General features: G+C 37.5%; 1 protein-coding gene across 2 annotated transcripts in view; it reads right to left on the bottom strand.

Moving 5' to 3' along the window:
- Positions 1–27,452, bottom strand: part of hspa12a (heat shock protein 12A) — a 62,699-nt gene that overhangs the window by 14,754 nt on the left and 20,493 nt on the right. For both annotated transcript variants that reach the window (XM_079833079.1, XM_079833080.1), the window contains exons 2-9: positions 17,752–17,828; positions 17,418–17,545; positions 15,289–15,475; positions 13,711–13,815; positions 12,097–12,213; positions 9,467–9,638; positions 963–1,049; positions 113–217 (exon numbers count right to left, since the gene is read on the bottom strand). In XM_079833079.1, the coding sequence (XP_079689205.1) occupies positions 113–217; positions 963–1,049; positions 9,467–9,638; positions 12,097–12,213; positions 13,711–13,815; positions 15,289–15,475; positions 17,418–17,545; positions 17,752–17,828 (978 nt within the window). The remainder of the gene's footprint in view (positions 1–112; positions 218–962; positions 1,050–9,466; positions 9,639–12,096; positions 12,214–13,710; positions 13,816–15,288; positions 15,476–17,417; positions 17,546–17,751; positions 17,829–27,452) is intronic.

Genomic DNA, 27,452 nt, shown 5'->3' with positions numbered 1-27,452 from the left:
GATTGGAAATCATGACATTTCAGAATAACAGTTCACTTTTCATATGCAATAAGAGCTTTTCAAAGCTAAATGTTAATCTCATGCGAACAGTCATAAGAGCTGTATCTTGTACCTGAAGCTTTGTACAGCTCCTTCAAGTGCCCTTCCGGCAGCCGGATCTGATGCACAGTGAGATCCACTGTCCCTCCTCCACAATCCACCACCACATATCGGTCACCTAGAGAGTAGCAGAAACAACATTGAGGCTCACCAGGAATAAGAAATTAGAGGATTTGTGTATTATCTGGTGACATTTTACACTTTTTATACTCTGCAGATGTTGGATGTGAGTGACTCTGAAAACTCGGGGAAGTGCTTTCGCAAAGTGTCAGGGGAACAGTGACCTACATTTAAGGTTCACTGGTTGGGATTTCAAATAGAAGCCTTTGTAATTAAATTTGTATGTAGGTTTTGTATATTATTTACAAACTGTGTGATATTACTATATATTTAAAGAGACAGTTCACCCAAAAAATAGGTTATACAAAAATATTATTTACTCTCTAATGATGGTCTGTGTTCCACAGAAGAACAAAAATCATACAGGTGTGAAAGGTGTGAGTAAACGATGGCCATTTTCATTTTTGAGTGAACCATCCCTTTAACACTGACAATGTACTGAAATTTGGAATGATTGTGAATAACATTAATTTGCGTGGAGGTTATTCCAGCAGTGATGAATAAGCAATGTTTGCGGAGGCAATTCTGATGGTTGAGCAGCTGCTAATTCAGACAGCAGAATAAGTCAGGGCTCACCACAGTAGAGATTTCAAACTAAGCATCTTCCTTATGCTCTCAGATTGGGTGGTTCTTAGCCAGAATAAGCTGCGTTTGAGACTAGTGCATCCTTCTTAACTTATGACAGCAGCATTAGAAACAGCAGGAGCAAAATACTAAAAGAAAAATGTGTGAGAAGACTCTACCTTCAGTGAGTTCAGACCAGAGCTCTCCTATGACATTCTCCACCAGAAAGGTGCGGCTCTGTCGGTTACGGCGCACAAGCTCCTTGGCTGGTTATTGACAGAGAGAGACAGGAAGTGTGTGTGAGAGGGAAGGCAGCGTGAAGCTGTTTGTGTGTATCTGTGTGTTTGTGTGTGGCAGTACTATAGGCAAGGCGACAGGATGAGAAAAGAACATGGGCTGCATGTGATTTCTTTAAGCAGGGGGATGATGCTGGAAAAAGGTAGACTCCTTTATTTTCAGGGAAAATTATGAAATTTAAAGAAAAGCAGTAAAATAGCTGTCATTTTTAGTTTTTTACTTATTTGAAACTTAAATTTTAAGGCATGCATGACATTGAAATTCCAGTTAAAACTGATGGCGGATAATAATTTTCATATTGCGGCCGATAATAAAACTAAAACACTGATAACTAAAATCAATAATTTTATGCTACAAGTGAATTTATGCATCATAACATTATAATGTACAATATAAAGAAAATATATATATATATTTATTTTGATATTTGCCCCTGATTACATTTAACAGTGTTACGAAAGGAGATGTTGGATGACAGTAAAGGTAATTTATGTAAAAATGAGAAATGAGTACGCACAATTAAATATCTTAAAGCAACTGATACCAATAAATGAAGAATTGTCTAATATTGGACAAACATGCAACTGTCCTTTTTTATTGAAAAACAAACAAACAAACAAAAATGTAGTGCATGAAATTCCTGTAATACAGACATTAGTAATTAAATGAAATTTCATGTTTACAAATATGCAAAATTTGAGCTAAAATCTTGATCTGAATACTGCGGTTTAGCAAGTAACACTTTTCAGTGCATCTTTCCACAATTATTTAATTGAAAGACTTCCGCTCTTTTTCACTTTCGTGAACTTCCTGACTGGAAGCGGAATGCCAAAGTCTCTGTTCCTTCACTGCAGAGGGGGAGATTATCCTGGTCTGATAAAGGGCAGTTGGTCTGATGACATCAGAGGATAATGGCCATCCTGACAGTTGTAAACATTCCCAAACAGGAAGTGTTAGCTCTAAGGGAGAGTGACCGCATAGAGACTGATGTCGGATTGACATTTCCTCCAACCCACAGAAAACAATGAAATGGACCATAATAAATTTTTCAGTACAAGACATGTTCTGATGGGGCTTGGGAGACCTAACAGCTCCATTAAATAGTGTTTTCACCACATAACAGACCCATGTATGAAATTCCTGTACCACCCTGATAGCAAATTCACAACTCATTAGCTGCACTCAAAGGGAACCACGGCGTATTTTATATTATCTAAATATCAAGGCATTAAACTACACATGTGGACAAGTTTTGGAGAATATCGATTCTTCATTGATTTCTAAATTATTACATTTGGTCTGCCCCAATGATAATTTTCCTTTGTTAATATTAGTTAGGCCCATTAGTTAAAATGAACATACAATAAACAATAGCAGTTAATACACTTTGAACTAACATTTTTATTAACTTTAACAAATATGAATAAATGCTGAAATAAATCAAGCATTCTGCGTTAATTCAGACAGGCCACGTAGTCAAGCTCCGTTATCATCAGCTGACATCAGCTGATTGGCAAAATTCAATCCCCGCCCATATCAGCTAATCTGATTCCTATGCACTCAATTGGCAACTCTCAAACAGGGCGCCTTACTTCAGTCTGCCTGCTTGGCTGCTTCCACTGCACGCTGCTTTGCAACCCAGCTCCTGCTTAAACTTAATGTCATTCTGTTGTCATTGATGCATTCTCTGTTCTCAATGAGGGGGATTTATGCTGCTCTCTCATTTTAAAAAGGAGACATTGTCCCCAGAAGCTGGTGCTGTTCTCTGTTTTGGCTTTTCATGGAGCTCAAGAAAAGGATGGGGAATTTAGAACAGAGCCATACCGCCAAATGTAACTTTTGCTAAATATGCCAATACAAAGGTTTACTAAAAGTTTGTCTATGGTGTTTTTGACTTAAGTGGTCCTGACCGAAATACATTTAATCATTGTTAGTTCATGTTAGTTTAACTAATGTTAAAGGGTTAGTTCACAGAGAAATCAAAATTATCCCATAATCTTCTTTCAACCAAACACAATCGGAGTCATATTAAAAAATATCCTGGCTCTTCCAAGCTATATGGGATTCAGGGTGTTACTTTATAAACTCGAAATCACTGGCTTCCGGTAACGGCCGTACGCGAGTCGAATTCCGGCGGAAGAGTGACCTCTGACCTGACGCATGACGTATTGACGAACGTGGAGGCTCAGAGGATAGAGCAAAACAAAACATCCGGTCACAAATTAGTCTAAAACGTACATTTTTTAAATGTCGGAGGAGCTTGAATTTGTTGCCCAGCTCTATTTGTTTGAACTGTGAGAGGCGTCTACTCTCACCAAAGCTTACGCTACTCCTACATCATACATCGGGTCAGAGGTCACTCTTTCACTGGAACAAGACTCACGTACGGCTATTACCAGAAGCAAGTGATTACAGTTTATAAAGTTATAAATATGGATAGTTTTCTTACAAAAACACATTGCTTCCCATCAGAAGGCCTTGATTAACACCCTTGGAATGCGCTTTTTGGGCTCCAAAAAAAATTGTAAAATTCACTCCCATTATAGAGCTTGGAAGAGCCAGGATATTTTTTAATATGACTCCGATTGTGTTTGGTTGAAAGAAGATTATGGGATAATTTTAATTTCTCTTTGAACTAACCCTTTAACATTAGCTAAACTAACATGAACTAACAATGATTAAATGTATTTCGGTCAGGACCACTTAAGTCAAAAACACCATAGACAAACTTTTAGTAAACCTTTGTATTGGCATATTTAGCAAAAGTTACATTTGGCGGTATGGCTCTGTTCTAAATTCCCCATCCTTTTCATGAGCTCCATGAAAAGCCAAAACAGGGAACAGCACCAGCTTCTGGGGACAATGTCTCATTTTTAAACTGGGAGAGCAGCATAAATCCCCCCATTGAGAACAGAGCATGCAGGCTGAAAGAAGAAAGTCATATACACCTTGAAGTAAATTTTGGGATCATTTTCATTTTTCGGTGACCTAATCCTAAACCTAACAAATGAGACCTTATTGTAAAGTGTTACCAATTAATTTGACCAATTCAAAAGTGACAATAAAGACATTTAAAAATGTTAGAAAAGATTTCTATTTCAAATAAATGCTGTTCTTTTTAACTATACTATACTAAAAAAATATTAAGAATAATTTACTGTTTTTAACATTGATAATAACGGCTTTTTCACACTGGACACACAAGCAGAGCGGAGGCAGCGCAGAAGCTGTGCGTATGCAGAGCAGGAGCAGTGCATTGTGTTTCACGCTGGCAGCGTTTGTCGCATGCAGCTGAACCGCAGCAGCTTATGTACTGCAAAATACAGATCACGGATCAAGGATTTTTATGACATCACCGTGGACTTCTGCTTCTCATCACATCTTCTGTCCAATCAAATGCTCTCTAGAATCTGAAGCATCCCGCCCCCTAAATAGACGCTGAAGCAGTGGCTGAAATCGGTCACTTGTTCACACGTTTACTATTTTCTACATGGTGAATGTGAATGGCACATAGTGCACTATATAGGAGACAGGGAATGATTCAGACAGTGTAAATATGCTTTCAGTTGGAGCTAATGAAGTCTGGTTTCACGTGCACCGCCACAGCACACACACACACACACACACACGAGAATACAGAGCAGATTACATGCGCGAGTCTGCGCAGACAACAAATCATATCGGACCCATTTGAATTCTGCACAGAATGCTGTATTTCAAAGCGATATGGAGGAGATTATGATGAGAAACGGTTATAGATTAGGAGGAAACTGCGGCTTTACTAGTCAAACTGTGATTGAAATGAAAGGCTATTGGCTGTTTTAACAAGCGTGAGGAGCTGCTGGATATGTCCCGCCCTGTCTTCCTGTTTCAGGGGAAATTACGTCGACACATTGAATAATGCTGCACGTCTCATGGCACTTCAGTGGGCCTTTAACATGGGCGCTGAAAAAAATACATGCTGTTTACGCATCCAGTGTAAAACAGGCTTAATAAGAAATGTTTCTTGGGCACCAAATCAGGGTCATGTGACACTGAAAACTGGAGTAATGAATCTGAAAATTCAGCTTTGCCATCACAGAAAAAATTACATTTTAAAATATATTAAAATAGAAAACAGTTCTTTAATTGTAATCATATTTCATATTATTTTTATACAATCTTATTTTTGATCACATAAATGCAGCCTTAGTGAACATAAGAGACTTCTTTCAAAAACATTAACAATTACCGACCCCAAATTTTTGAACATGTTCAATAAATCCAATAAATTCTGCGTGACATCCCTCAGAGAGACATTATCTCCTGCCTGTCTCTTTAGAGGCGAAGTAGATCTATGACTGTCAGACAGACAAGCCCCTTTGTGCTGCTCACTGTTGCCCTGATCCATGACAGGTCGTCACACACAACTGCTTCCTGTCTCAGGCTCTCTAAAAATTAACCATGTTCATATATACAGATTATCAGAGCACAAATACTACTGCTGCTAAAATAACCAATAAACACTACTCATTTGTCCTTCATCCATTCTCTCTCTCGCTCTCTCTTTCTCTCTCTAGAACAGCATATAGTATGCAAAGAGTCTTTCTGCACATCATAATCTTATAGTCAAATTTCACCTCTTTTTTTCACCACTGCATCATCACTTCAACAATTGCTGTTATTTTCATCTTAAAAGCACGACATCCATCTGATCAAATTCTTTGTGTCACTCCTTTTGTAAGTGCAGAGGTTTAGAATTACAGATGTGCTTGCTGATGACTGTAGAGCTGCTGATGTCATCAGACAGAGGTCACTGATGTCACATGTGCCCTGGTATAGTTTTTTATAGGAATTATAGTTCTGCTTTAGCTGTTTCAGACATAAAGTAAAACGGACCAAAGTAACATTCTTATCATTCTTAAATGCTGACAAACATTCCTAAATAAATAATAAAATTAAATTGTTATTTTAAATGTTGACATCAACCAATAATAATTAAACTCTTCACAAATGTGGTTAATTGTGCAAATGGTTCAGAAACATTGCCAACATTTTTTCGTATAATTCAAATTGTTTTCTTTCCAATGCAAGACATGACCTTAAACAATTACATGATTATGAATAAATGTGCATGCAAACGTCAATTTATGAGGCAGGGGAATTGTGAATTTGCCGAAGCTGTTTCTCATGCTGGCATCACCATTCAGCAGTGGTCCAAATGACTGTCACATTCTGAATGCACTTTGCATTGTCATTTCTAAAAATCACAGACCACTGAAATGCTATGTACCCAAGTGAAAATGCTTCTTTTTTAATACAAAGCCGACTGTGTAGGTGCATGCGCCGTCAGTCTGCACTAAGGACATGAGCTGGGCAATGGAGGTGAACTGGAATGGACTGGAAGGGCGACGGACAAGATGATGCACTCTGCTCTAAAAACACCTTTACATCCGAGGTTTGAATTTGATGCAATTACATTGTACTTTGGTGTGTGACACAATCTGGTAAGACATACAGTACCACTCCAGGTTTACTGTGAAATGGAATGAGATGTTTCTTCAACTATGGGCACTTCTGACCTTGTGGACCTCTTAAAGCAGACTTTTCACAATCACAAGAGTTTTTTGTCCATTTCATATCTAGCATTGTACCAAACCAAAATATAATTAAATACAATTATTAATTTTCATATTTTAAGATTTATACTACACATGCCTTTTATGTATATATATTTTTCAAAGTAAATAAATGAATGACACAAAATACAAGATGATGGCATGGGTAAAATATAAAGGTCCCATTCCGCATGATCCCATTGTTCAAACTTTAGTTAGTGTGTAATGTTGCTGTTAGAGCATAAATAATACCTGTAAAATTATAAAGCTCAAAGTTCAATGCCAAGCGAGATATTTTATTTAACAGAAGTTCCCTTTCAAAGCCTACAGCGAACGGCTGGCTTGGACTACATCCTGGTACTTCCTTCTTTAATTACGTCAGTAGAGCAGTAGAACAGACTTACCTCCGCCCACAAAGAAACGCGAAAAAGGGGGCGCGGTCTTGTTGCTGTCCCACGTGGAGAAGCGGACGTGTCGCGTGGAGAAAAGGAACTGTTGCGTTGAGTGTGTTTATCGCCATGTCGTCGAGACGCTGTTATTTTCATCCAGGAGTCAAATCACCTTTGTTTGGCTTTCCCAGGGACGCTGTAGAGATTATTGAACGCATACATCTCTCCGTTAAGAGGCGTGACCTTTCCAACGTGCGCTAAGCTGCTGTCGAATCACAACACAGGAACCGCTTTCACGTGCGCTAAGCTGCGGTCGAATTACAACACGGTAAGCGCTTGCACAATCAGAACTCGTTACGTATTTCTGAAGGAGGGACTTCATAGAAAGAGGAAATCACCAGCCGTTTTTAGGACAGTGGAAACAGCGGTACACAGATAAGTACATTGTGTGAAAAATACTGTGTTTTTTTACACGCGAAACATGAACACATGTTATATTGCACACTGTAAACACAATCAAAGCTTCAAAAAAACACGAAGAACGGGACCTTTAAACATTAACCCCTGTGGAAATAAAAGTGCCCATAGTTGAATAACCACAAAATGACATCTGTTTCGTGTATGGTAGTAAATACACTGCTGTTTTGGGGTCTATAAGATGTTTTTTTATTTATTAATTTTTTTTTAGTTTCTTATGCTCACCAAGGCTGCATTTATTTGATCAAAAATACAGTAAAAGAGTTTATATTTTATCATATTTAAAAATGTAATTTATTTCTGTGATGGCAAAGCTTTTTGTTTTTTTGTGCTTAAAGGGTTAGTTCACCCAAAAATGAAAATTCTGTCATTAATTACTCACCCTCATGTCGTTGGACACCCGTAAGACCTCCGTTCATATTCGGAACACAAATGAAGATATTTTAGTTGAAAGCTGATGGCTGAGAAAGGCTTCACACAGGCCTCCATTGGCATTCAGTACATTGACACTTCCAAGATCCATGAAAGGCACTTAAAACGTCGTTACAAAGTCTATCTCACCACAGTGGCTCTACAATAATCATACAATGCGACGACAATAGTTTTTGTGCGCAAAAAAAAATCAAAATAACACCTTTATCCAACTTGTTCTTGTCTTCCGTGTGCGCCTCCACGACGCATGCGCGAGAATATGACGTAGCGCCGGTGTTCGGGAATCGATGAAATACACACTTAAGCTCCATTTTGAGCACTACGCAGAGACCTAAAGCACGATCAATGTAGAATCCAACAGCTTAGACACGCGCGTCTTCCTCTGCTCGTAAACAAATCGCTTCTGGGTCATATGTCCGAACGCCGGATCTGCGTCATATTCTCGCGCATGCGTCGTGGAGGCATACACGGAAGTCGAGAACAAGTTGGATAAAGGTGTTATTTTGATTTTTTTTTGCGCACAAAAACTATTGTCGTCGCATTGTATGATTATTGTAGAGCCACTGTGGTGAGATAGACTTTGTAACGACGTTTTAAGTGCCTTTCATGGATCTTGGAAGTGTCAATGTACTGAATGCCAATGGAGGCCTGTGTGAAGCCTTTCTCAGCCATCAGCTTTCAACTAAAATATCTTCATTTGTGTTCCGAATATGAACGGAGGTCTTACGGGTGTCCAACGACATGAGGGTGAGTAATTAATGACAGAATTTTCATTTTTGGGTGAACTAACCCTTTAAGAGACATTTCTTATTATTATCAATGTAAATAATTTATTTAAAGGAATCTTACTGACCCCAAACTTTTGAACTGTAGTGCAAATGCAATACATTTATTTATATATGCAAACAAGCACATGCATGAGGAAAGGTCAAACAAAGATATATTAGACATTTAAAATGAGCTTAAATTAAAAGCTATTCATCTCACTCCCACTGCTTTCTGAATGCATCATCCCCTTCTCTTCCCTCAATGTAGTGAGAATTTAATAGGCATTCTGGAATGCAGGAGTCCTGCAGTTCTAGTTTAGAAGTAATGTCCACTTCAGTGCTAGTTTAAGTTGAATGATTTCCATTTCAATGTATAGTACTGTTTTAGGAAAGAGTGGATGTTGTAAAAAAAAAAAAACAGAAAATCTATTTTATATTGAAGAACAGAACATCTGCATCTATCTGGTCTTTCACACTCTCAAAAAGACCATGACTAGCCCAACAACTTTCAACCAAACCTAATAACTAGCCTACACAGTTTGTTCACTCACTATCTGAACTTTCTTGATCTGCCAAGCTCTAATTAGACTGCCTTACTACATAGACAACATTATCCTCAACAAACATTTAAGTACTGTAGCATAACTGAATCAGTATTAGTGTGATTTGATTCATTCTCAGCAGAATGTTTGTGTTGCCCCTGTAATATGGTTGGGTATCTTACCCTGGTTCATTCCCACCCCAACGTTCTCCGTTGGGCTGTAACCGTTCAGGGCTGTTTTGGTGCCCAAATCAACCATTTGGTGGAGGCGGAGCTTCCTGCAGTAAATGGACGCAGCCTCTGGCTCCAGAGCAATGATCAGCTGATCAGGGTTTTCACGAGAAGCCAGACCAGCCTAGATGAGTACAGAACACCAAATGGCAGGACATTAAAACAGGAATATGAAACCCAGGTTCATATTTACTAAAAACATGTGAATGAAGGTAAATACAAGCTAATATGACTATAGTATTTAAAACTCCAATAAATTCACATTTACTGCAATTTATAAATTGTCTTGTCACAGACCTTATTGTAATTATCGTTAACTAAAACTAAACCATTTTTTGTTTATTGAAATAAAAAAAATTGTTAACTGAGATAAAGCTGAAATAAATATCAGATTAAAAAAACTACACAAAAATTTGAAGTTTAAGTTAAGAGAAATAAGTTTAAGTTAAAGCATTAAATTATTAACTGGAAATTAAATAAAACCAAAACTGAAATAAAGTAATAATAAAAAATCTAATAAAAATGACAAAAGCACAAAACAAAACCACTAAAAATTGAAATGAAATCTCAAACCCCAAACTACAATAGTATATAAAAACACTAAAATAACACTGCTCACAAACGAACATATTTCAGTCTATATTATTATAGGATGGCCTAACAATAATCTCTGTAGTCAATTTAAAATGTTTCATAAATATTTTCAAATAAAACTATTTCAGAAGCCCCCAAACTGTTTTGGCTAATGGCTGCCCTCAAGTGTATTTATTTTTCAGTATTTTATTTACCTTCAAGTTTTTTTTATTTTTTATTTATATAAATATTAATATATAAAAATGATATTATATATATAAAACAAATAAATGTATTGTATTGTATTGATAAATATTGTATTTGAATGTCACACTGCAGGACACGGCTGTCTTTGCTTGAAGCAACTATCTACAAATCTAAAATAGTTATTGCAGTACAATCCTAAACATCCCCACCTAAATATGAGTCATGAATCACTTACTGGGTAAATTAATATGTAAATAATGCAAATGACTGGACAGATACATTAAGATCAAATTACCTCACTTCAAATATGAGGGAGTGTAAAAATTTAAAGAAACACCACAGACACACACACACACATGCTGTGCTGAGTGACACTGTTTGCTGTGAGTGTGCTGCATGACTCGTGAGATATGGGGCGGCAGTGTGAGCTAAAAGGGATGCAGAGGTAAGGGTGAATGCAGTGTCCTTTTATTTAATTCTCCTGATCCAGCAGACAGAGAGCTGAGTCACTGCATACACACACACAAACTCGCTGCTTTGCAGGAATTCCCACTGCAGATATCAGGTGTTGCAGACTCCCCCTTCTCCTCCGCTCTCTTTTTTCCGCTGTTCTCTCTCTTTTTTCACTGTGTTTTTCACCATGTAGCTCACCCCCTCTTGCCTTCCCCGCCTCATTTCTTCTTTGCTTTGGACTGAGATGAGAGAAACCGAGGCCACACCCTGATCTTCCTCCCTTTCTGTCTCTCTCTCTCTTCAGTGTGAGATAATTCACCCCTTGTTTTATACATTTCATACATGGAATAAGCAGCAATAAGAGTTTAATAGCATTCCTGGTTCATTCTATTTCACTAGGTTTTGTTTCTCAACCTTTCAACCTGCCTTTATTTACACCTCGGGTGATCCAATCACAAGTTTTCTGCACAAAATAAACCTCTAAATGTAGACTATTTGTGGAAAACACTTGTGACCACATCACTGTCTGTCCTGATGCAATGCATCCTGCACAATATTGAAGCATCACTTGTCAACCAATTGCTTCATTACAACAGTACATTGCAAAAAGAAACCAATCATTTGACCTACAAAAAATCTTCACAGAACATCTTGAATATGACTAATATAAATGTTAAACTGAAGATGCATGTTAAAACCAGGTGTAAACAGCAATCTGTGTCAGCTGACCACTTGTAATCAGGTCACCTGTGATGGATGTTAAAACCAGGTCTAAATATCTCAGTAATGCAGCTCATATGAAAACTGTACACACACACAGGCCACATGTCCAATCGACTAGAGATCCACACACAAATACTCACAATGATGCCAACAGCGACACAGACAAACAACGAGTTAGCGATACAGTAGCACATGTATGGGGACTCTTATAGTGGTCCAGTGAGAGACCGTGAAAACAGACAAACAGAGGCTGTATCTAAGAGATGAGATAAGTGTCTTTCCTTTTTCCTTTTCCGTTAATCTCTGCCTTTCCTCTCTTCACATTTACATCCTGCATTTCTGTATATCTGATTCCTTTTCTATTTTAGATGGCCAAAAAACAGTGCTCTTTTACCTCCTCTCTTTCGCTAATGCCAGTTGCAGTACCTTAAAACATCCCCCAGGGATTTGTACAACCCATACTTCAAACTTGTGTGAAAACCCTTGAATCATTACATTAATTGAAAGCACATTAAGCACATTACACACCCAGACCTCTCTCTAATTTCAAAACACAAAGTAGGTCGTTTATCAAAATGAGACATACATTTTCCAGCATATACGGCTGTGAGAAAGAAACTTCATACCTTATATGCTGCCTCTCTCATAAACTGCTTGGCCGGCATCTTCCAGATGGCCGGTACAGTGATGACCCATCTGACATCAGCATTATCAAAATCTGCCCCTGCTTGGTCGCTCAGCTCCTGTATTCAATGACAAAAATGAATTTTGAGGTCAATAAATGAATACTTTTATTCAGGAAGGATCAGGGCTCTGAACCAGTTCAAGGAACGAAAACAAAAAACGTTTAAACGTTCTGAACAGAAAAGCTTATTTGAAATTACCATTAACCGGTTAATAACACTATTTTATCATTCTGTTTAATATTTTAATTTGGCAGTCAACCAATCATGAATTCAAATAGAACGGCCTATGTAAAAGTGACGTTGGCGCATTAGCTGCCATTAGCTGTTGGATCGCAGGATATGTTTGCATGGCAGGTTATATCCAGCGTGGCGTGTTTTGAAACCAGCGAAAATTGCATGTTAGTGTAGAACCACTAATAATCAGGAATTTTTTTAAATTATTATTTAATAATTATTATCTGAGGCAGTAAGTGTTTTTATCAACTTACAGATTTCAAAGGTTTTTGTAGCCATGTGGGAACTCAGTTTTTACTGTCATTTAATATATATGGCAAAAAGCTTGTGTTATAAAAGATTTTGGGCTGGCAAATACCAGACTAAAACACTCTTCTCTGCTCCTCAAATACATAAAACATTAGCCTTTACACACCGTGTTTTGAATAAAGAAAACACTGTACTTATTCAAACAACTAGTATTTATCCGTTTTGTTTATCTGTTTCTGCAATCAAGCATGGACAGTCTCCAAAATGCATGCAGGACTTCATTCACGATTGAGGCTGGCATATGAGGTTTTGCTGACATTTTGAGGATCCATTCGAGTTACGAGGTTTATTCACTCTTAGTATAAAGTTAATTTCAAGCTCTGGTATAGGCAAAAATGGTAATGTTACAGAAGGAACGCATGAACACAAATGTTAAAAAAACTGATTATGCTCGGAGTGAACCAACTGTGTACTTTAAATATTTTGCATTTAAATTATACAGTGATCATAATCCTTAGTAATAGTGATATTTTTAGGCTTAATATTAAGAAATATGCATTGTGCAATAAAGAAGAACTCCAAATAAAGTTTAATTATAATATTTATATCAGTAAGTCTCAAGCGATATGTCAATAAATATATTAATGGGTTTGTAGTATTGTTAAATGTAGGCCTATTTTATCCATTTTGGGTTTTTTTCACTAGGGAAATTATTTATTGAGCACCAAATATGCAAACTAGAATGATTTCTGAAGGACCAAGTGACACTGAAGACTAGAGAAATGATGCTGAAAATTCAGCCGTGTCATCACAAGGATAAATTACATTTTAAGATATATTCCAATAGAAAACATTTACTTTAAATTGTAATAATATTTCACAATATTTCTGTTTTTACTGTATTTTTGATTTAACAAAATTAATGCAGCCTTGGTGAGCATACGTGACTTTTAAAAACATTAAAAATATTTTACTGACCTCAAACTTTTGAACACTAGATTACATGTCAAAATATTGTGAATTGACTGGGTTTAATGTAACATTCTGTATGATGATGTTACTAAGACATACCTTAAGAGCCTGCTCCTTAAAAAAGGCCAGCGCATAAGCAAAAATATCCAGAGCTTTCACCTTTTTCCCATTGGCCGCATGTAAATCTGTATCGATGGACAGATTCTGTGAAAGATAAAATGACAATTAGGCTACTCAGAAAAAAGAAAGAGCATGACATGTCAATCAAAATGTATTTGTACTTAAATAGACTTATCATATCATTCACAACAAGGGAAATATACTGTATAACAGTTAAGAGACTTCATTTAGATTTAATAAACTAGACAACTCAATTAACAGCATTTTTTTGCATTACTTGTTAAGTTATGCAGTAAGCCAGTACTTTATGAAGATATCCCTGCAGTATCAGGCAGAAGACCATGAAGACCTCACATTTATGATCAATAATGCATATTTGTGCTGGGACGGCAAGTCAACACTAATAAAAAATCAATACTGTAGTAGGGCTGGGCAATATGGCTGAAAACTGTATCACGATATAAGTGTTTCATATCGGTCGATATCAATAATTATTGATATGTTTTATGACCCATTTAAAATAAGGACCAGGAGAAAAATATTTTACATTTAAACATTTTTATTTTAAACGTAACCTTCCTCTGATTGCAATCCCCTCAGTTATCAAGGCAGAAATGTCAACACAACCATGAAAAACACTCAAATAATTAAAATATAAACACAAATCTAAAATCACAATGAACGCTTAAGTATCTATCACATTAAGGTGCAGTGCCTTCGTTATTTCTTTTTAAAGGTTACCGTTTAGATGCTTTGTCATAAGGCACTGATGCAGAGTAACATTAAGTTACCTCTCCATGTTGTTTCAAAGGCTGAAACCCGAAATCGCCCCCTATGCCCTTAGATAGGGCATTATTTGAGGGGACAGCCATTTGTAGGGGTGTCCGAGACCATAGTGGACGTTATTGAGTTCACTCATTCTATCCCACTTTGCAGCGCAATAACGTACACACAGCGCCTGTCTGAATTCGCTCACTTGTTTTCATTCAGTCCTTCAAGTGAACTGTATCAGTGAACTAAAGTATGGAATAGTGATTGAGGGTTTAGGGGGCGATTTCGGATTCAGCCAAAGTCAAGAATAGCACAAACGAACGAGGCGCGCGCGCTGTCAGCGGAGGCTCGCGCTGACCAGTCTTGGTGGTGACGACGGTCAGACTTAAAAAAAACTGCCATATTGGCGAACTGACCTGTTTTCCTGTTTTATCAACAATTTCCTCGCTCGCTGCAGCACTCATTTTCCACTTAACACACCACGGCGGTTCTGTTTACTGAAGAATGAATCCAGCCTGATAGAGCGATATGGCGCAACCAAACAAGATACAGTTACCTGATTAGCGGTTAGCCTGTCACTCCCTACGTTGCTTGGTTACCACAGAGTGAGTGCCTTTGTTCATGCAACCAAACTTGCTTCGCAAACTCTGGTTTCTTCCAACGGAGAAAAAAAATATTGAACGTTTTATCGAACACATTTTTTATTGATATCAATTACGTGTCTATCACGATGCATATCGTTATCGCTTTATTGCCCAGCCCTATACTGTAGGAATGTGTCCTTACTGCAGTGGTGTGTAGTTTCATTTTAAACTTCTCCAGGTAAAGCCATTGCTTAGACTCGGAGGGATCCAGGTCGTGGTAAAAATCTCGAGCTGCATATCCAAAACTGTGGAACTTCTTGTCTGGGGTCAGTAGAATGGTGGTGGGCGTCTTCTGATTGGAAACACCTGGGTCGCCACCCTCCCAGCGCCTAGCAAATAAAGGGAAATCAAGAGTAGATTTTACAGAGATCTGATGGGAAATAATTACACTGGGCAGAAGCTTTTAGCTTTTCACCTCTTCTCCTAATTAGGGGAGAACTGACATAAGATGACCTACAATATGACTCAACCCAATCATGCATCAAACAGATGATTATCCGTCCTCTTTATCCATATCAAGGCAGTCATAAAACCAGCTCAAGCATCATACAGAGACAGAGGGATTTAAAATATTCATGGGCTTTTACTTCCAGGACGAAGGACCTCAGTGCAAAACAGACTGTCTGAACGGACAGAGCGAGAACTGCATATGGCAAATACACAATAGAGGACAGGCTACATGCACCCTATAATAATGAAGTATATCATAGATCCACTAAAGCTACATTGGGACCAATTGGTAAAAAGGTCTTCTGTTTGCTGCTTTGTTTGATATTTTGTTATGCAAAGCATTACATTTATATGTCTAAATACATTTTTGGGGCACTATATAACCAAACTTATTAATTACAATTATTGGCATGATTGTAATAGTCCATAAGGTTTCAGCTTATCAGAGTTAATAATATGGGTCTCTGTAAACAAATAAAAAAATGACTCCAGGATTCTGTGCAATCAGAAACTTGAAGTCGATCCTTTCATCTCCTGTTAACCAACTCAAAGCAGCTGTCTTCTTGACTATAAACAGATTTAGTAAATGAGTTCTGTGAGCTTTTACAAGGCAAGCTGAGTTTACGTAACGATTTAGGGACTAGACTATCAGTCCAACCCAAATAATCTCGGAGGCCTTAGGCTATTTGTGCTTGTAAATCTGTAGCAGCAGTCACAACACAATTTGAACTAACAGATTGAAGAAAGGCGCTGGTTTTTCAAAAGAAGAGCAATCTCAATTTAACTCATTCCTTTTCTTCTCCTCATCTACCACTCTGCTGTGTTTTCCACATTTGACACAGTCAAGATCTAATATGAATACTATAGCAGTGGACAATGGAATGCCAAGAGCCCTTGTCAGACAAAGCTAAATATATCTGTATATGTAATGCCCTTCATGTTTCAATGGAAAGCAGTATCTTTACATGTTTTCATGCCTCCTTTTAAGCTTGTATTAAAACCATCTTTTAATCGTATGTTTGAATATATTGTGAGAACACCCTCTACAGCTGTACTTGTAGTGTTTAACAAATAGAATCCTATTTCTAACTTTCATAATGAGTCTGATGCCTAAAGTGAAACACACATGCCTGTTTCGGCGGGAAACTCGTGGCTAACTTTGCCCAGCAGGTACTCCGGAGAGCTGACCTTAGAGTCAAAGGTCACCTGACCAAGTAGGTCAGGTCAGGGCTACAGAGCAGCTGTGGGTTTACCTTCATATACAACAACACACACGCCCACTAATGTTCCATGATTCTGACTATTATACACGCAGTGGGACTGTATATATCTAATGAGTGTTAATGGGGCATCTAAGTGCCCAAAGAGAAAGACACCTGCAAGTTTGACTAAAACAGAGACATAACCTTCTAATAGAGAGACAATCATATTAATGTCTGCAGAAGAGATAGACTAGACATACAGGAGCACGCTATTGAGCAGTTATTTTTGACTGCTCTGTTCAAAAGGATAGAAAAAAAACTTTCTACATGAAATTATGTTACTACAGCAAAATATATATAACATGTAAAGTAATTTAAATAAATACTTTTATATTATTTTATATGATTTAAAAATGGTTAATAAATAATAATTTATATTGAATTAGTAAATTATGTAAATAAATAAATAATATAAAAACTGTTCTTTTTTTTTTGACTACATTTTCCCCTAAAATAATTACATAAACGCAAAACTGTCTGCAGATTCCTTTCAGGAATCTCATTTGAGCTTTTCTTTCACATGTATACCCCCACTCTCTCTCTGCCCCTTTTGTCTCACCTCATAGTGTGAATGCACTCCGGTTCTTTAGTAAATGCATATGCGTAGCCACTGGAGGTGGTGCCAAAGTCGATAGCCACCACCACCACAAAGTGGTGCCTTGTAGGCTCATTCTCTTCTGAGTCCTTCTGTAGAAAGAAAAAAAGGGAAAAGGAGCAGAGGGAAAGTGAAAAGAGGTAGATAGATACTGTCAAGTATATGTCAAACATTAAATGATTTCATGTAATTGCAGCTCAGGGTAAATAAGACAATCCATTAAGGCCACATTTGCACATCGGACATTTCCTTTCATGTAATGGGTGACGTCATGCTGATAATAAAAAGCTGAGCTCACCAGTACATGTGTGGGGGAAAGTGGCGTGATGCCTGGGTCGCCCATACTCTTGGCTGGAGATGGAGTAGCCATTGCATCTGCAAAGTGAAAGAAAGAAAAAAGAACAAACAAAAGAAAGACAGATTAATATTCAAATCAAACATTCAAACTACAAAGACAAGCCTAGTCATGCTAATAATTTAGTTGCAATGTTGGGGTTATACAGATAATCATAACATTAATAAATGTTAAATGTTTTAAGGATATTGGATAGCCTTTGTTTGTGTAATTAACAATTGTGTTACTGTGATTGACAGTTGAGAAACACTGTGAAGCTGTTTTAAGGTGGGATCGAGCAAAACCTGTTAAATGTCTATTGTTAATAGTGTAGCAATGTATGAAGCACTGCTCACACCAGTCATTTCCAAACCAAGAAAGATCTCTGTTGCTCAATCCACGAATCCACATTAAAATCATTACGAAATCTTTCAACCTCACGAGCAATTGGGATTGTGTGGATACCAATGGAAATGACTGGATTTTACACGTGAAAATGAGCAAAACAACAGTAAATATGACTGCACCTTTATTCTAAATACAGTAGGTTCTCGATTTTAATGTTTTTTCCTGAACACATTGATGTTTCTGTTTTATATTGTGTCATTTGGACATTTTAGAAAATGGGTAAAAATACTGCAATGAATACTTGAAGATGACCACCAACTTTTTTGGGGGGGTTCCCTATAAACTACAGTTACTATTAGGGGTGTAACGATATTCAAACTGGACAGAAAAAACACAATACACCACCCACGGTACAAACTGTGATCCTCTCATGTCGAACTGAACGCACCCCGCCCCCTGCTGTCCCGGCCCAGCTCTCACTTCACCTTATCAGGGCTCCAGACTAACTTTTTTCAATAGGAGCACAGTGGCCCCCAACTGAAAATTTTAGGGGCAAGACCAGAAAATTGAGGGGCACACCGTAAATCAACATGCTAACCAAATCTACTAATTTCCACTGTATTACAAATAAATACTTTGATTGCCACAAAATTGTTTTTTTCTTCCTTGACATTTGATTAAATAGTAATTAGTACACTTTTAACAACTAATAAGAGCTGTATTTTTACTAAATATTATTATAATAATATTATTTACTAAATATACATAACTTTTGTCTTCCAAGTGCATGTCACGCGACTTGGGTGATCGATCGCTTCAATTACACGCGCACATGCGGGGACCTGCGCTGTATATCACTTCATATAAAGCGTAAGAGAATATATGAGCATGCAACGTTACGTTGTCAATTCGTATGTCATGAAATAAAAGTAAAGTACCAATAAATCGTGAACTGCTTTGACGTGTGTTAGCTGAGAAGGCATGCAGGTACGATGTTCATTCTGTTTATCAGGAGCAGTTTTCCTGTTTCATTAACAGTTCATGAAGTATTGTGTATTTGCCATGGTAACTGTTGTTTCCATTACCCTAAAATGCCACTTCATTTTCACTTTGTAATTTTGTTTATTTTTAAATGAGTGTGGTGGCTACTTTTTTGTATTAACAAAAACTGCTATTTAATAGCTTTAACTTATTATGCATCTGCATTAGTCATATTCATACAATCTATGTGTTTAAGTAGGCTAAAGTGGGACATTACTTGTATGCGACTATGCGTGTCATCAATTTTGATTAAATGAATGTGCTTATTTTTTGTGTTTTTTTTAAACATTATGGTAAATGGAAAAGGTTATTTCTGACTAATCTACAGTGGAGGCATTTATTTCATTTTAGTTTACTCAGGTATGCTAACTGCTCTAAAGAAAACACGTGAAGCCAATGTATAAAGTTAATAAAGATAAAAATGTATAAATTAAATTATTGTTGTTGTTATTATTAAGTTAAAAGTGAATCTAGTGTTATTATTGTTGGTACCCTGCATTGAACCATGACTCCACAGCCAACAGAACCAGAACCGAACCATGCCATGGTAATATCATTACACCCCTAGTTACCATAGTACATTTTTGTGAACACCTTACCACTGCCTGTTGAACTTCGAAAACACTCTCAAAATCCATTTAAATGGCATCCAGAAAATCAGGAAGCACTCTAAGGCTCAGTTTCATGGTCACAGACCAGGACTAAATGGCACCATCAATGGTGATTCTTCACTGGAAATTATTTTCCGTAGGAACGTGACTTAAAAGCCTCTATTAATGTTCAGCGAATTTGCCTGAAAGACCATTCATTTGGCCATACTTTTTTTTATAACATCGCTTATGTCTAACATTTTACATTATTTGGTGATAAAATCATCAAATCCTTTAAGAGCTTTAGACCACTACAACAACAGCTGCTCCCCTCCACACTGACATTTGAATCGAATTAGAGGTTGTATTTGTCCATTCCCGTCGTCCTCATTAGCCGGGCCTAATAGCTTCGCTAAAACACTCGGAAGCTGAACACCCTGAACACTAAACGAGCGCCAGGGTTCCTCGCTCCACGGGACGCCATGTTTTTCAGAGCGTTCATCCTTTTTTCCCGCCTTTACCCCATACTGAGCAGCAGAGTGAACAGAATAAGCGTGCCGCTCTTCAGCGGGTAATTACTGGTTGAGTGACTGGCTACCTGCAGCTCGCACTTCATTTCAACCACTCACCACATGCACCAGCTCCAGCTACCGAGATTGATTTTAAAATGGGACAATGGAACGTCAAAATCAATACTGAAGGAGTAAAATGATTGTCTATAATGATAAATGCCTATAAGTGAAGTGTTATTCAGAAACACACACTTGACCGTCTTTTTATACTTTTCCGCGAATGAATTTGCGGGTTAAAGGAACTTAAGTTTGTTTACATGGCAACACGGCTCACTGTACGGGGACTTCATTATAACACATTAAAGTTGCGTGAGGGTAATTACACAGCGTCAATGGCGACCGTTTCCCTGGTGGCTGATTGAGAGCTACTTGATTAGGGCTGTGATTGTGTTTTGTATGTATGTGTGTGTGTGTATTACATGTCTTTTCAATAAGGCTCTTTCAGTGACAATAGAGAATCCAAACATAATGTGTGGGAATGGGCATAAACAGTGGGAAATTACTTGCATTATGACCAGAGTGCAAAACAGACCAATTCCTTTGATTTTCCTGCTGCTTTAAAGACTTATTTACACATAAGCATGAGAATGAATTTATCTACAGACTGGCCTGACCTGAACAGATGTACCTTGAATTGTTGTCAACAAGGAAAAAAAATGTAAATCAATTATTTTACTCAGGATTGGCTGACATAATGAGCTGTTTTAACACAAATCTTACACAATACATCAAATAAAAGTGATTTCACGTCAAGTTGCTGGCCATTTAGGTGCAATTTTATTGAGCAACATTTTTAATGTTTACTCAGGTTTTTGCAAAAGTTCAAATCCGACTCACATCTAAACTAAAGTTTCTGAAAACACAGAACACACAAGGGGCCCTATCTTGCACCCAGCGCAATTGACTTTGTACACCGACGCATGTGTCATTCCTATTTTGCACCTGCGCAAAGCGCGCTTTTCCCTCCACAGAAGCACGTCGCTAAACTAGTGAATGAACTTGCGCTACCTGGGCGGTTCAGCGCAAAAAAGGAGGCGTGTTCCGGCGCAAACAATCCCTGGTGCTATTTTGCTGTTCCATTAAACAATTGCGCCACTGACCAGAAAAAACCTAGTCTAAAGTCAGTGGCGCGTTGCGCGTTGTTCATTATGCTATTTTAAGGGCGCATGCTTGACCATAATGTATAGCGTGCACAACGCGCATACACTTTGCTCATGTAATCTACACAGATGCAACAGTTATTTTTGCAAATCATAAATTGTTACACTAAAAAAATATTAACACATGAGATGACGGAAATCATTGTGGTGTGCCACGAAGATGTGAAAAAATAGGCATAAATCTAGCTTACAAATGATTCAGGCTAATTGTAATAATTAAGGATAAGACCTGTTTGCCCAATAGTGGCAAGACATATATGTATATAAGGACATCTGACAAATTGGTTTGTCCGTCAAGAACCAGGAAAAAAAATCGACTGAAAAACTGAAAAAACTGAAAGACTGAAAAAAAAAAAGACTGTGAAATCACCTTTACCATAATGTACAACATTACAACTTCACTTCTCTGTCTTTCACTGCTCTTACAAGAACATCAGTCTCCTCGGCTGTGAACCGCTCCTGGCGTGCGCCTGGTAAATACGCCATAATAATAGCAATCCATTATGGAACTTGCGCACCTGCTTTTAAAGGGAATGTTGGATGACGCTCGGATTGGTTTATTCACGTTACGCCCAAACCACACCTATGAATAATGAAGCTACTTCAGACCAACCCATTTTAGATTTGCGCCGGGCGCAAGAGCCATTTATCCCGCCGGGAAAATAGCAACAGCGCCGAGACCCGCCCACAAAGTTACTTGCGCTTCGCGTTTTTACACTTGCGTTTCAGATCGTTAAAATAGGGCCCAAGGACTCTTTCAATGAGGTGATCACATATACTAGAATGCGTTGATTCAAGCAGCAAAAATAAACATAAATGAGAGATAGGATGGAGAGATGGTGAGAAAAAATATAGAGTATGCCGTTTTCACCCCTCCTCTTGTCCACATGAGAAAGAGAGTGAATAAACGGGGTGTTCAAGCTCTGTTCTGGAATGTTATACAAAATTGTAACAGGAAGCAGGAGGAGTCAGAGGTCATACCTCCTCTGTGGAATTACAAATTCAGAAGAATTTCAAGCAGCCCAGTACACAGAAATAATAGAGTTCAGAGACATATGGACCACTGTCATGCAAAGACAAAAGTCTGGAATCTACTATATAAATATCCAACATTGTGATATAGCTGAGTCAAAGTGAAGAGTGAGAATCAGAGATCTGAGATATTGTTTAAATATAAATAATTGTACAATTAACTCAAAATATCAGTCATAAATATCCCTTTCCTGTTTTTATTTATTTTTTATTGATTATTAGATATAGGGCTTTTTCTGCCATTCTCAAAAAGCATTCCTCTTTTTTTTTCAAAACAGATCAACATGGGAGTAACTGGGGTACTTGTATGTTTGGGAATCAAAAATCAATTCTAATTCTGGAATCGGATACTTAAAGGCATATTTCACCCACAAATTTAAACTGTCATCATTTACTCACCATCAAGTTGTTCCAAACCTGTACATTTCTTTCTTCTACTGAACACAAAAGAATGTTGGTAACCAGACAGATCTCTGACCCCATTGACCATAGTAGACAAAAAACTCTATGGTAGACAATGGGGCCCAAGATCTGCTTGGTTCCAAATATGAACAGCAGAACAGGTTTGGAACAATTTGAGATGATCCCTTTAAGTCTAATTTATCAGACCTAGTTGTTCTTTAGGCTGCTAATTTTTGTTCGTGGTATTCAGCTGCAACAGAATGTTTTTTAAAAAGACAGAATAAATATATTTGATATCTAAATGTTTGACTTTTCCCATGTTGGAATCAAAACTGGGAATCAAAATCCCTAAAACTCAAATGATACCCAACTCTAGGTACATGTATTTGGAACTTCCAAAGAGAGAAATGGCTTCAAGTGCTTTTAATCTAATGATTTTATTCCATGGCTAGCACACAGACAGAGACATCTGTAAAATATAACAACTCTGGATAACACACTACAGTTTTGATCCATTAGGAGTTATAATATTTTTTTAAAGCTTAAATCAAATCTCAACATGTCTGAGACAATTACTCATTATTTTTGGAAAACTTTCAGACCAAAAGTTACAAACCAAATGTAGAGATACAGAAAAGCGAATCCATCATGATGTCAAATTGAGAATTCCCTGGTAAGTGAAACCAGATCAGGAAAAGGGAAAACGTAAAGTGTATGCATATCTTAAGCTAAAAAACAAGTGTTTTTTTATAAATAGAAGTTTCCAATTAATTCTGTGTGAACAGTACAGTTTACAGCTGATTTTTAAAGCCTGAAAGCTAAACACACTGAGCTCAGTTATATACCCTCAAGCCGCAAACAGCTAATCGAGACAAGCCGTATCAAAGAGAGGCCATTAACAGGGCAGGGCTGCTCCAGTTCATGTGTATGTTCCTCGGTGTCCACATCACAGAGGAACTCTCATGGTCCGTCCACACCGAGGCCGTTGTGAAGAAGGCTCATCAGCGCCTTTTCTTCCTGCGACGGCTGAGGAGGTTTGGAATGAGCCGCCACATCCTCACACGGTTCTACACCTGCACCATAGAGAGCCTGCTGACTGGCTGCATCACCACCTGGTACGGCAACAGTACCGCCCGCAGCCGCAAAGCCCTGCAAAGGGTAGTGCGCACGGCCAGCTGCATCATCGGAGGTGAGCTTCCCTCCCTCCAGGACATTTACGCCAGGCGATGTGTGAAGAGAGCTCAGAGGATCATCAGAGACTCTAGCCACCCGAACCATGGGCTGCTCTCACTGATGCCATCAGGCAGACGGTACCGCAGCATCAGATCACGCACCAGCCGACTCCAGAACAGCTTCTTCCCACAAACAATCAGACTCCTTAACTCTTGACCCATCAGGATCATAACACACACTGGACAGAATATCACTCAGCACAACCCACTGTAGATAAACACACATTATATACACATTTATTTATCATACAGCATCTATTGCACTTTGGATTTCAATTTTTCAATCTGTGAATAATATTTTATACTGTACATTGTATATTATTATTACTATTATAGCGTAATGTATATTGTTTAGTGTATGTTTAGTGTATATTGTTTAAAGTATATGTATATTGTAAGTATGTGTATATTGTTTAAAGCTGTGAGAACTACACTCACATTGTGTAAATTATTTATTGTTTATTGTAGAGTTTACTGTGCTGTGAGTAATTGTGGGCGCATCAGTGTAATCTGATGCTGCTTTAAATGTTGTACATGTCATGTCATGACTACCATGTTGCTCGGAACTGCACCTAAGAATTTCACCTACTGTTGCACTTGTGCATATGTAGAGTGACAAATAAAGTGATTTGATTTGATTTGATTTGATTTGTATGTGAAGATATAACGTCCATTCAGAGACGCAGCACTGTAAATACCCTATAAAAAAACCCAGCCGGCCGGTCATCTCGCTCACACTAACTGTGTCCAGCTGGCCCTATTCACTGACAAACACGCACTCATACACATACACACAAATAAACACTCACATTCATACACAAACACTTGTCCCACACACAGTGGGTGAGAGAAGCCACGCAACAGCTGCGACTGGCTGCTGCAATCTTATTAGTCTCTGTCTGTTAGGGTTGTCTAGTGATGCTAGTGATTGTCGACAATAATTTAAATGGATAAAATTTATCGATGGTTGATTAAGCAAGGCCATCATTAGAGTGCGTAGTTTTGATGTGTGAGTGCAGCAGACAGATGAGGAAAAATGAAGCGAGCGTGTCGTAGTTACGTATTCTAAATGTATTAATGTCTTCAAGTCATGCAATGGATTAGGTAGGCTAGCTAGCCGTTAATTTTGAAAATAATTAACCACGGGTCCAAAAAACCCTCCAAACAAGTAATTTTACTGAGCATAAGATCTACTTATTTGAAGAACTACTTAGCTTTAGCAAAGCAGCACGTCATGTCAATCTGGGATATACGCATTGTTTTATGTTTTGTTTACAAACCAAAACGTGGCGGAAAAGCATCATGTGTACTGTTTATATGTGTGTCGTGGCGATTTTTCAAACAAATACATGGTATAGTTTGGTCTCTAACAGAAACAAATATGCTTGTTGTATTCTGCTAGTTGAGACCTTTATATTACAAATCTATCTGTTATGAACGATGATTTTACAGATCACATTTTTATGTAAAGCAGATATTTTTCACTGCTTAGTTCATGTACAACTATTTTGTGTTGGTTAAGCAAGTGGTTTTTAACTTAGTAGCGCCACCATAACCCACAACCACCCTGATAAATTTTGATGTTAAATCCACTATTGCTTTATATTTAATTGTTCTATAGTCTATACAATATTCAATGCAATTACATCAGAAGTAACTGTAATTAAATTACATAAAAATTAAGAGTAATCCCTTACTTTATTTTTTCAAGAAAAAAGTAATACAGTAATTAATTAGCTACTTAGTAATGCATTACAACATAGTAATATGGTAAACAAGAATCTGCACACTGCTGTTGCTGCTCCCAAAGATTTATTAAAAAAAGACAACGTTTCGACCCAAAGGGTCTTCGTCAGGCAGATGTGCGCATAGTTCTTCTTTGAATTACAACATAGTAATGCCAACACTGGTGACAACTGACCAAAATGCACAATCGCAGTGCCTACAGCTTTTGAAAACAAGGCTTAAATTACGCACTAAAATGTATTTGATATAGGGCTGGGCCGATAAACGGTATCATATTGAATAAAAAAATGTAATAAAATTTATGTCGATAACAATGATAAACTCTGTAATATTTTTACAGACATGGACAGCAATCACACAGCAGAAAAGGACATAAAAAAGGAAAGTGAAACTAACCTCAAGTTATCATCCGAAGGTGACGAAATTGTTGACAAAAAGCTAGCACAAACTCAGTTATATACTTATTTGAACCGCACCACATGGACCACACGGTTACTAGAGCAGATGCGCTGATCGGTCTCGGTCATGCAAACACTGAACAGCGCTGCTGTGAGATCCAGTGAGAAGCCAAGAACACAAATGTCTCTGTGATTTAAACTAGTTTAAAGCCAGATTAAAGAGCGCTTACAAACAGGAGAAACACTGTGTGCAACGATACAGTCAGAAGGCTTTTAAATCTCAAATCGCCATCATTTACAGTAACACTAACTGCACCATGGTATTGTGGCAGAAATTTAGGATATTCATATAGAATTTTATATTATTATTAATGTAGATATAGATCGTATTAAAGGAGTAGCCTTTTAATTTTAATAATTAAAAAAATTATATTGCAGCTTGCACTGCAAACTATGCTGATGATGCGCGTCATCAAAGTCAGGCAACACAAACTATATCATGTTTCATGACTATATCACCCGCTAGAAACTAAGAAATACATTTTTCTATCAAGATATTTATTTTGTGAAGGAAAAATTACTGGAAAAGTGTAAAGAATTCAAAAACGTGAAGTGTTTGTCATGTTCTGACAATAAACAGAAGCTTAAAACCCCAATTAACTGTCTGGTTTCTACAAAGTTCACGTTATAGTTGTATAAACCATTTAAAAATCTGCCTTTAAATTCGAAAGAAATAAAGATTTGACATTTATCGTGATAATTATCGATATCGTCTGGTAATTTTTTTGGGCCATATCGCCCAGCCCTAATTTGATATGCAGATCACTTTGATTTTGGCTCACTGATATGGCATCATTGCATCTGTTAATGTCATACTTATGCCACAATAACATCAATCCTTAAAATTCTGGCTGATACCAATAAATCATTAACTTCATGTTATGGCCATTAAACGATTCATGTTTTAAATATTTTGTTAAAGTTAAAAATAAAACATTACAAATTACAACTTAGACATCACAACATTATAATGTACAGCATGGAAAATGGATATTCATTTTGAGAAAACATTTAAAAAGGTAAACAAGGCTATGTAACTTTTCGGTTCAAAATGTACAAAATGTATATACTGAGCGAGAACATC

This window comes from Gobio gobio (assembly GCF_949357685.1).
Source record: "Gobio gobio genome assembly, chromosome: 13".
Lineage (NCBI taxonomy): Eukaryota > Metazoa > Chordata > Actinopteri > Cypriniformes > Gobionidae > Gobio > Gobio gobio.
The sequence above is the reverse complement of the archived record's forward strand: the minus strand, read 5'-3'. Positions and strand labels throughout refer to the sequence as shown.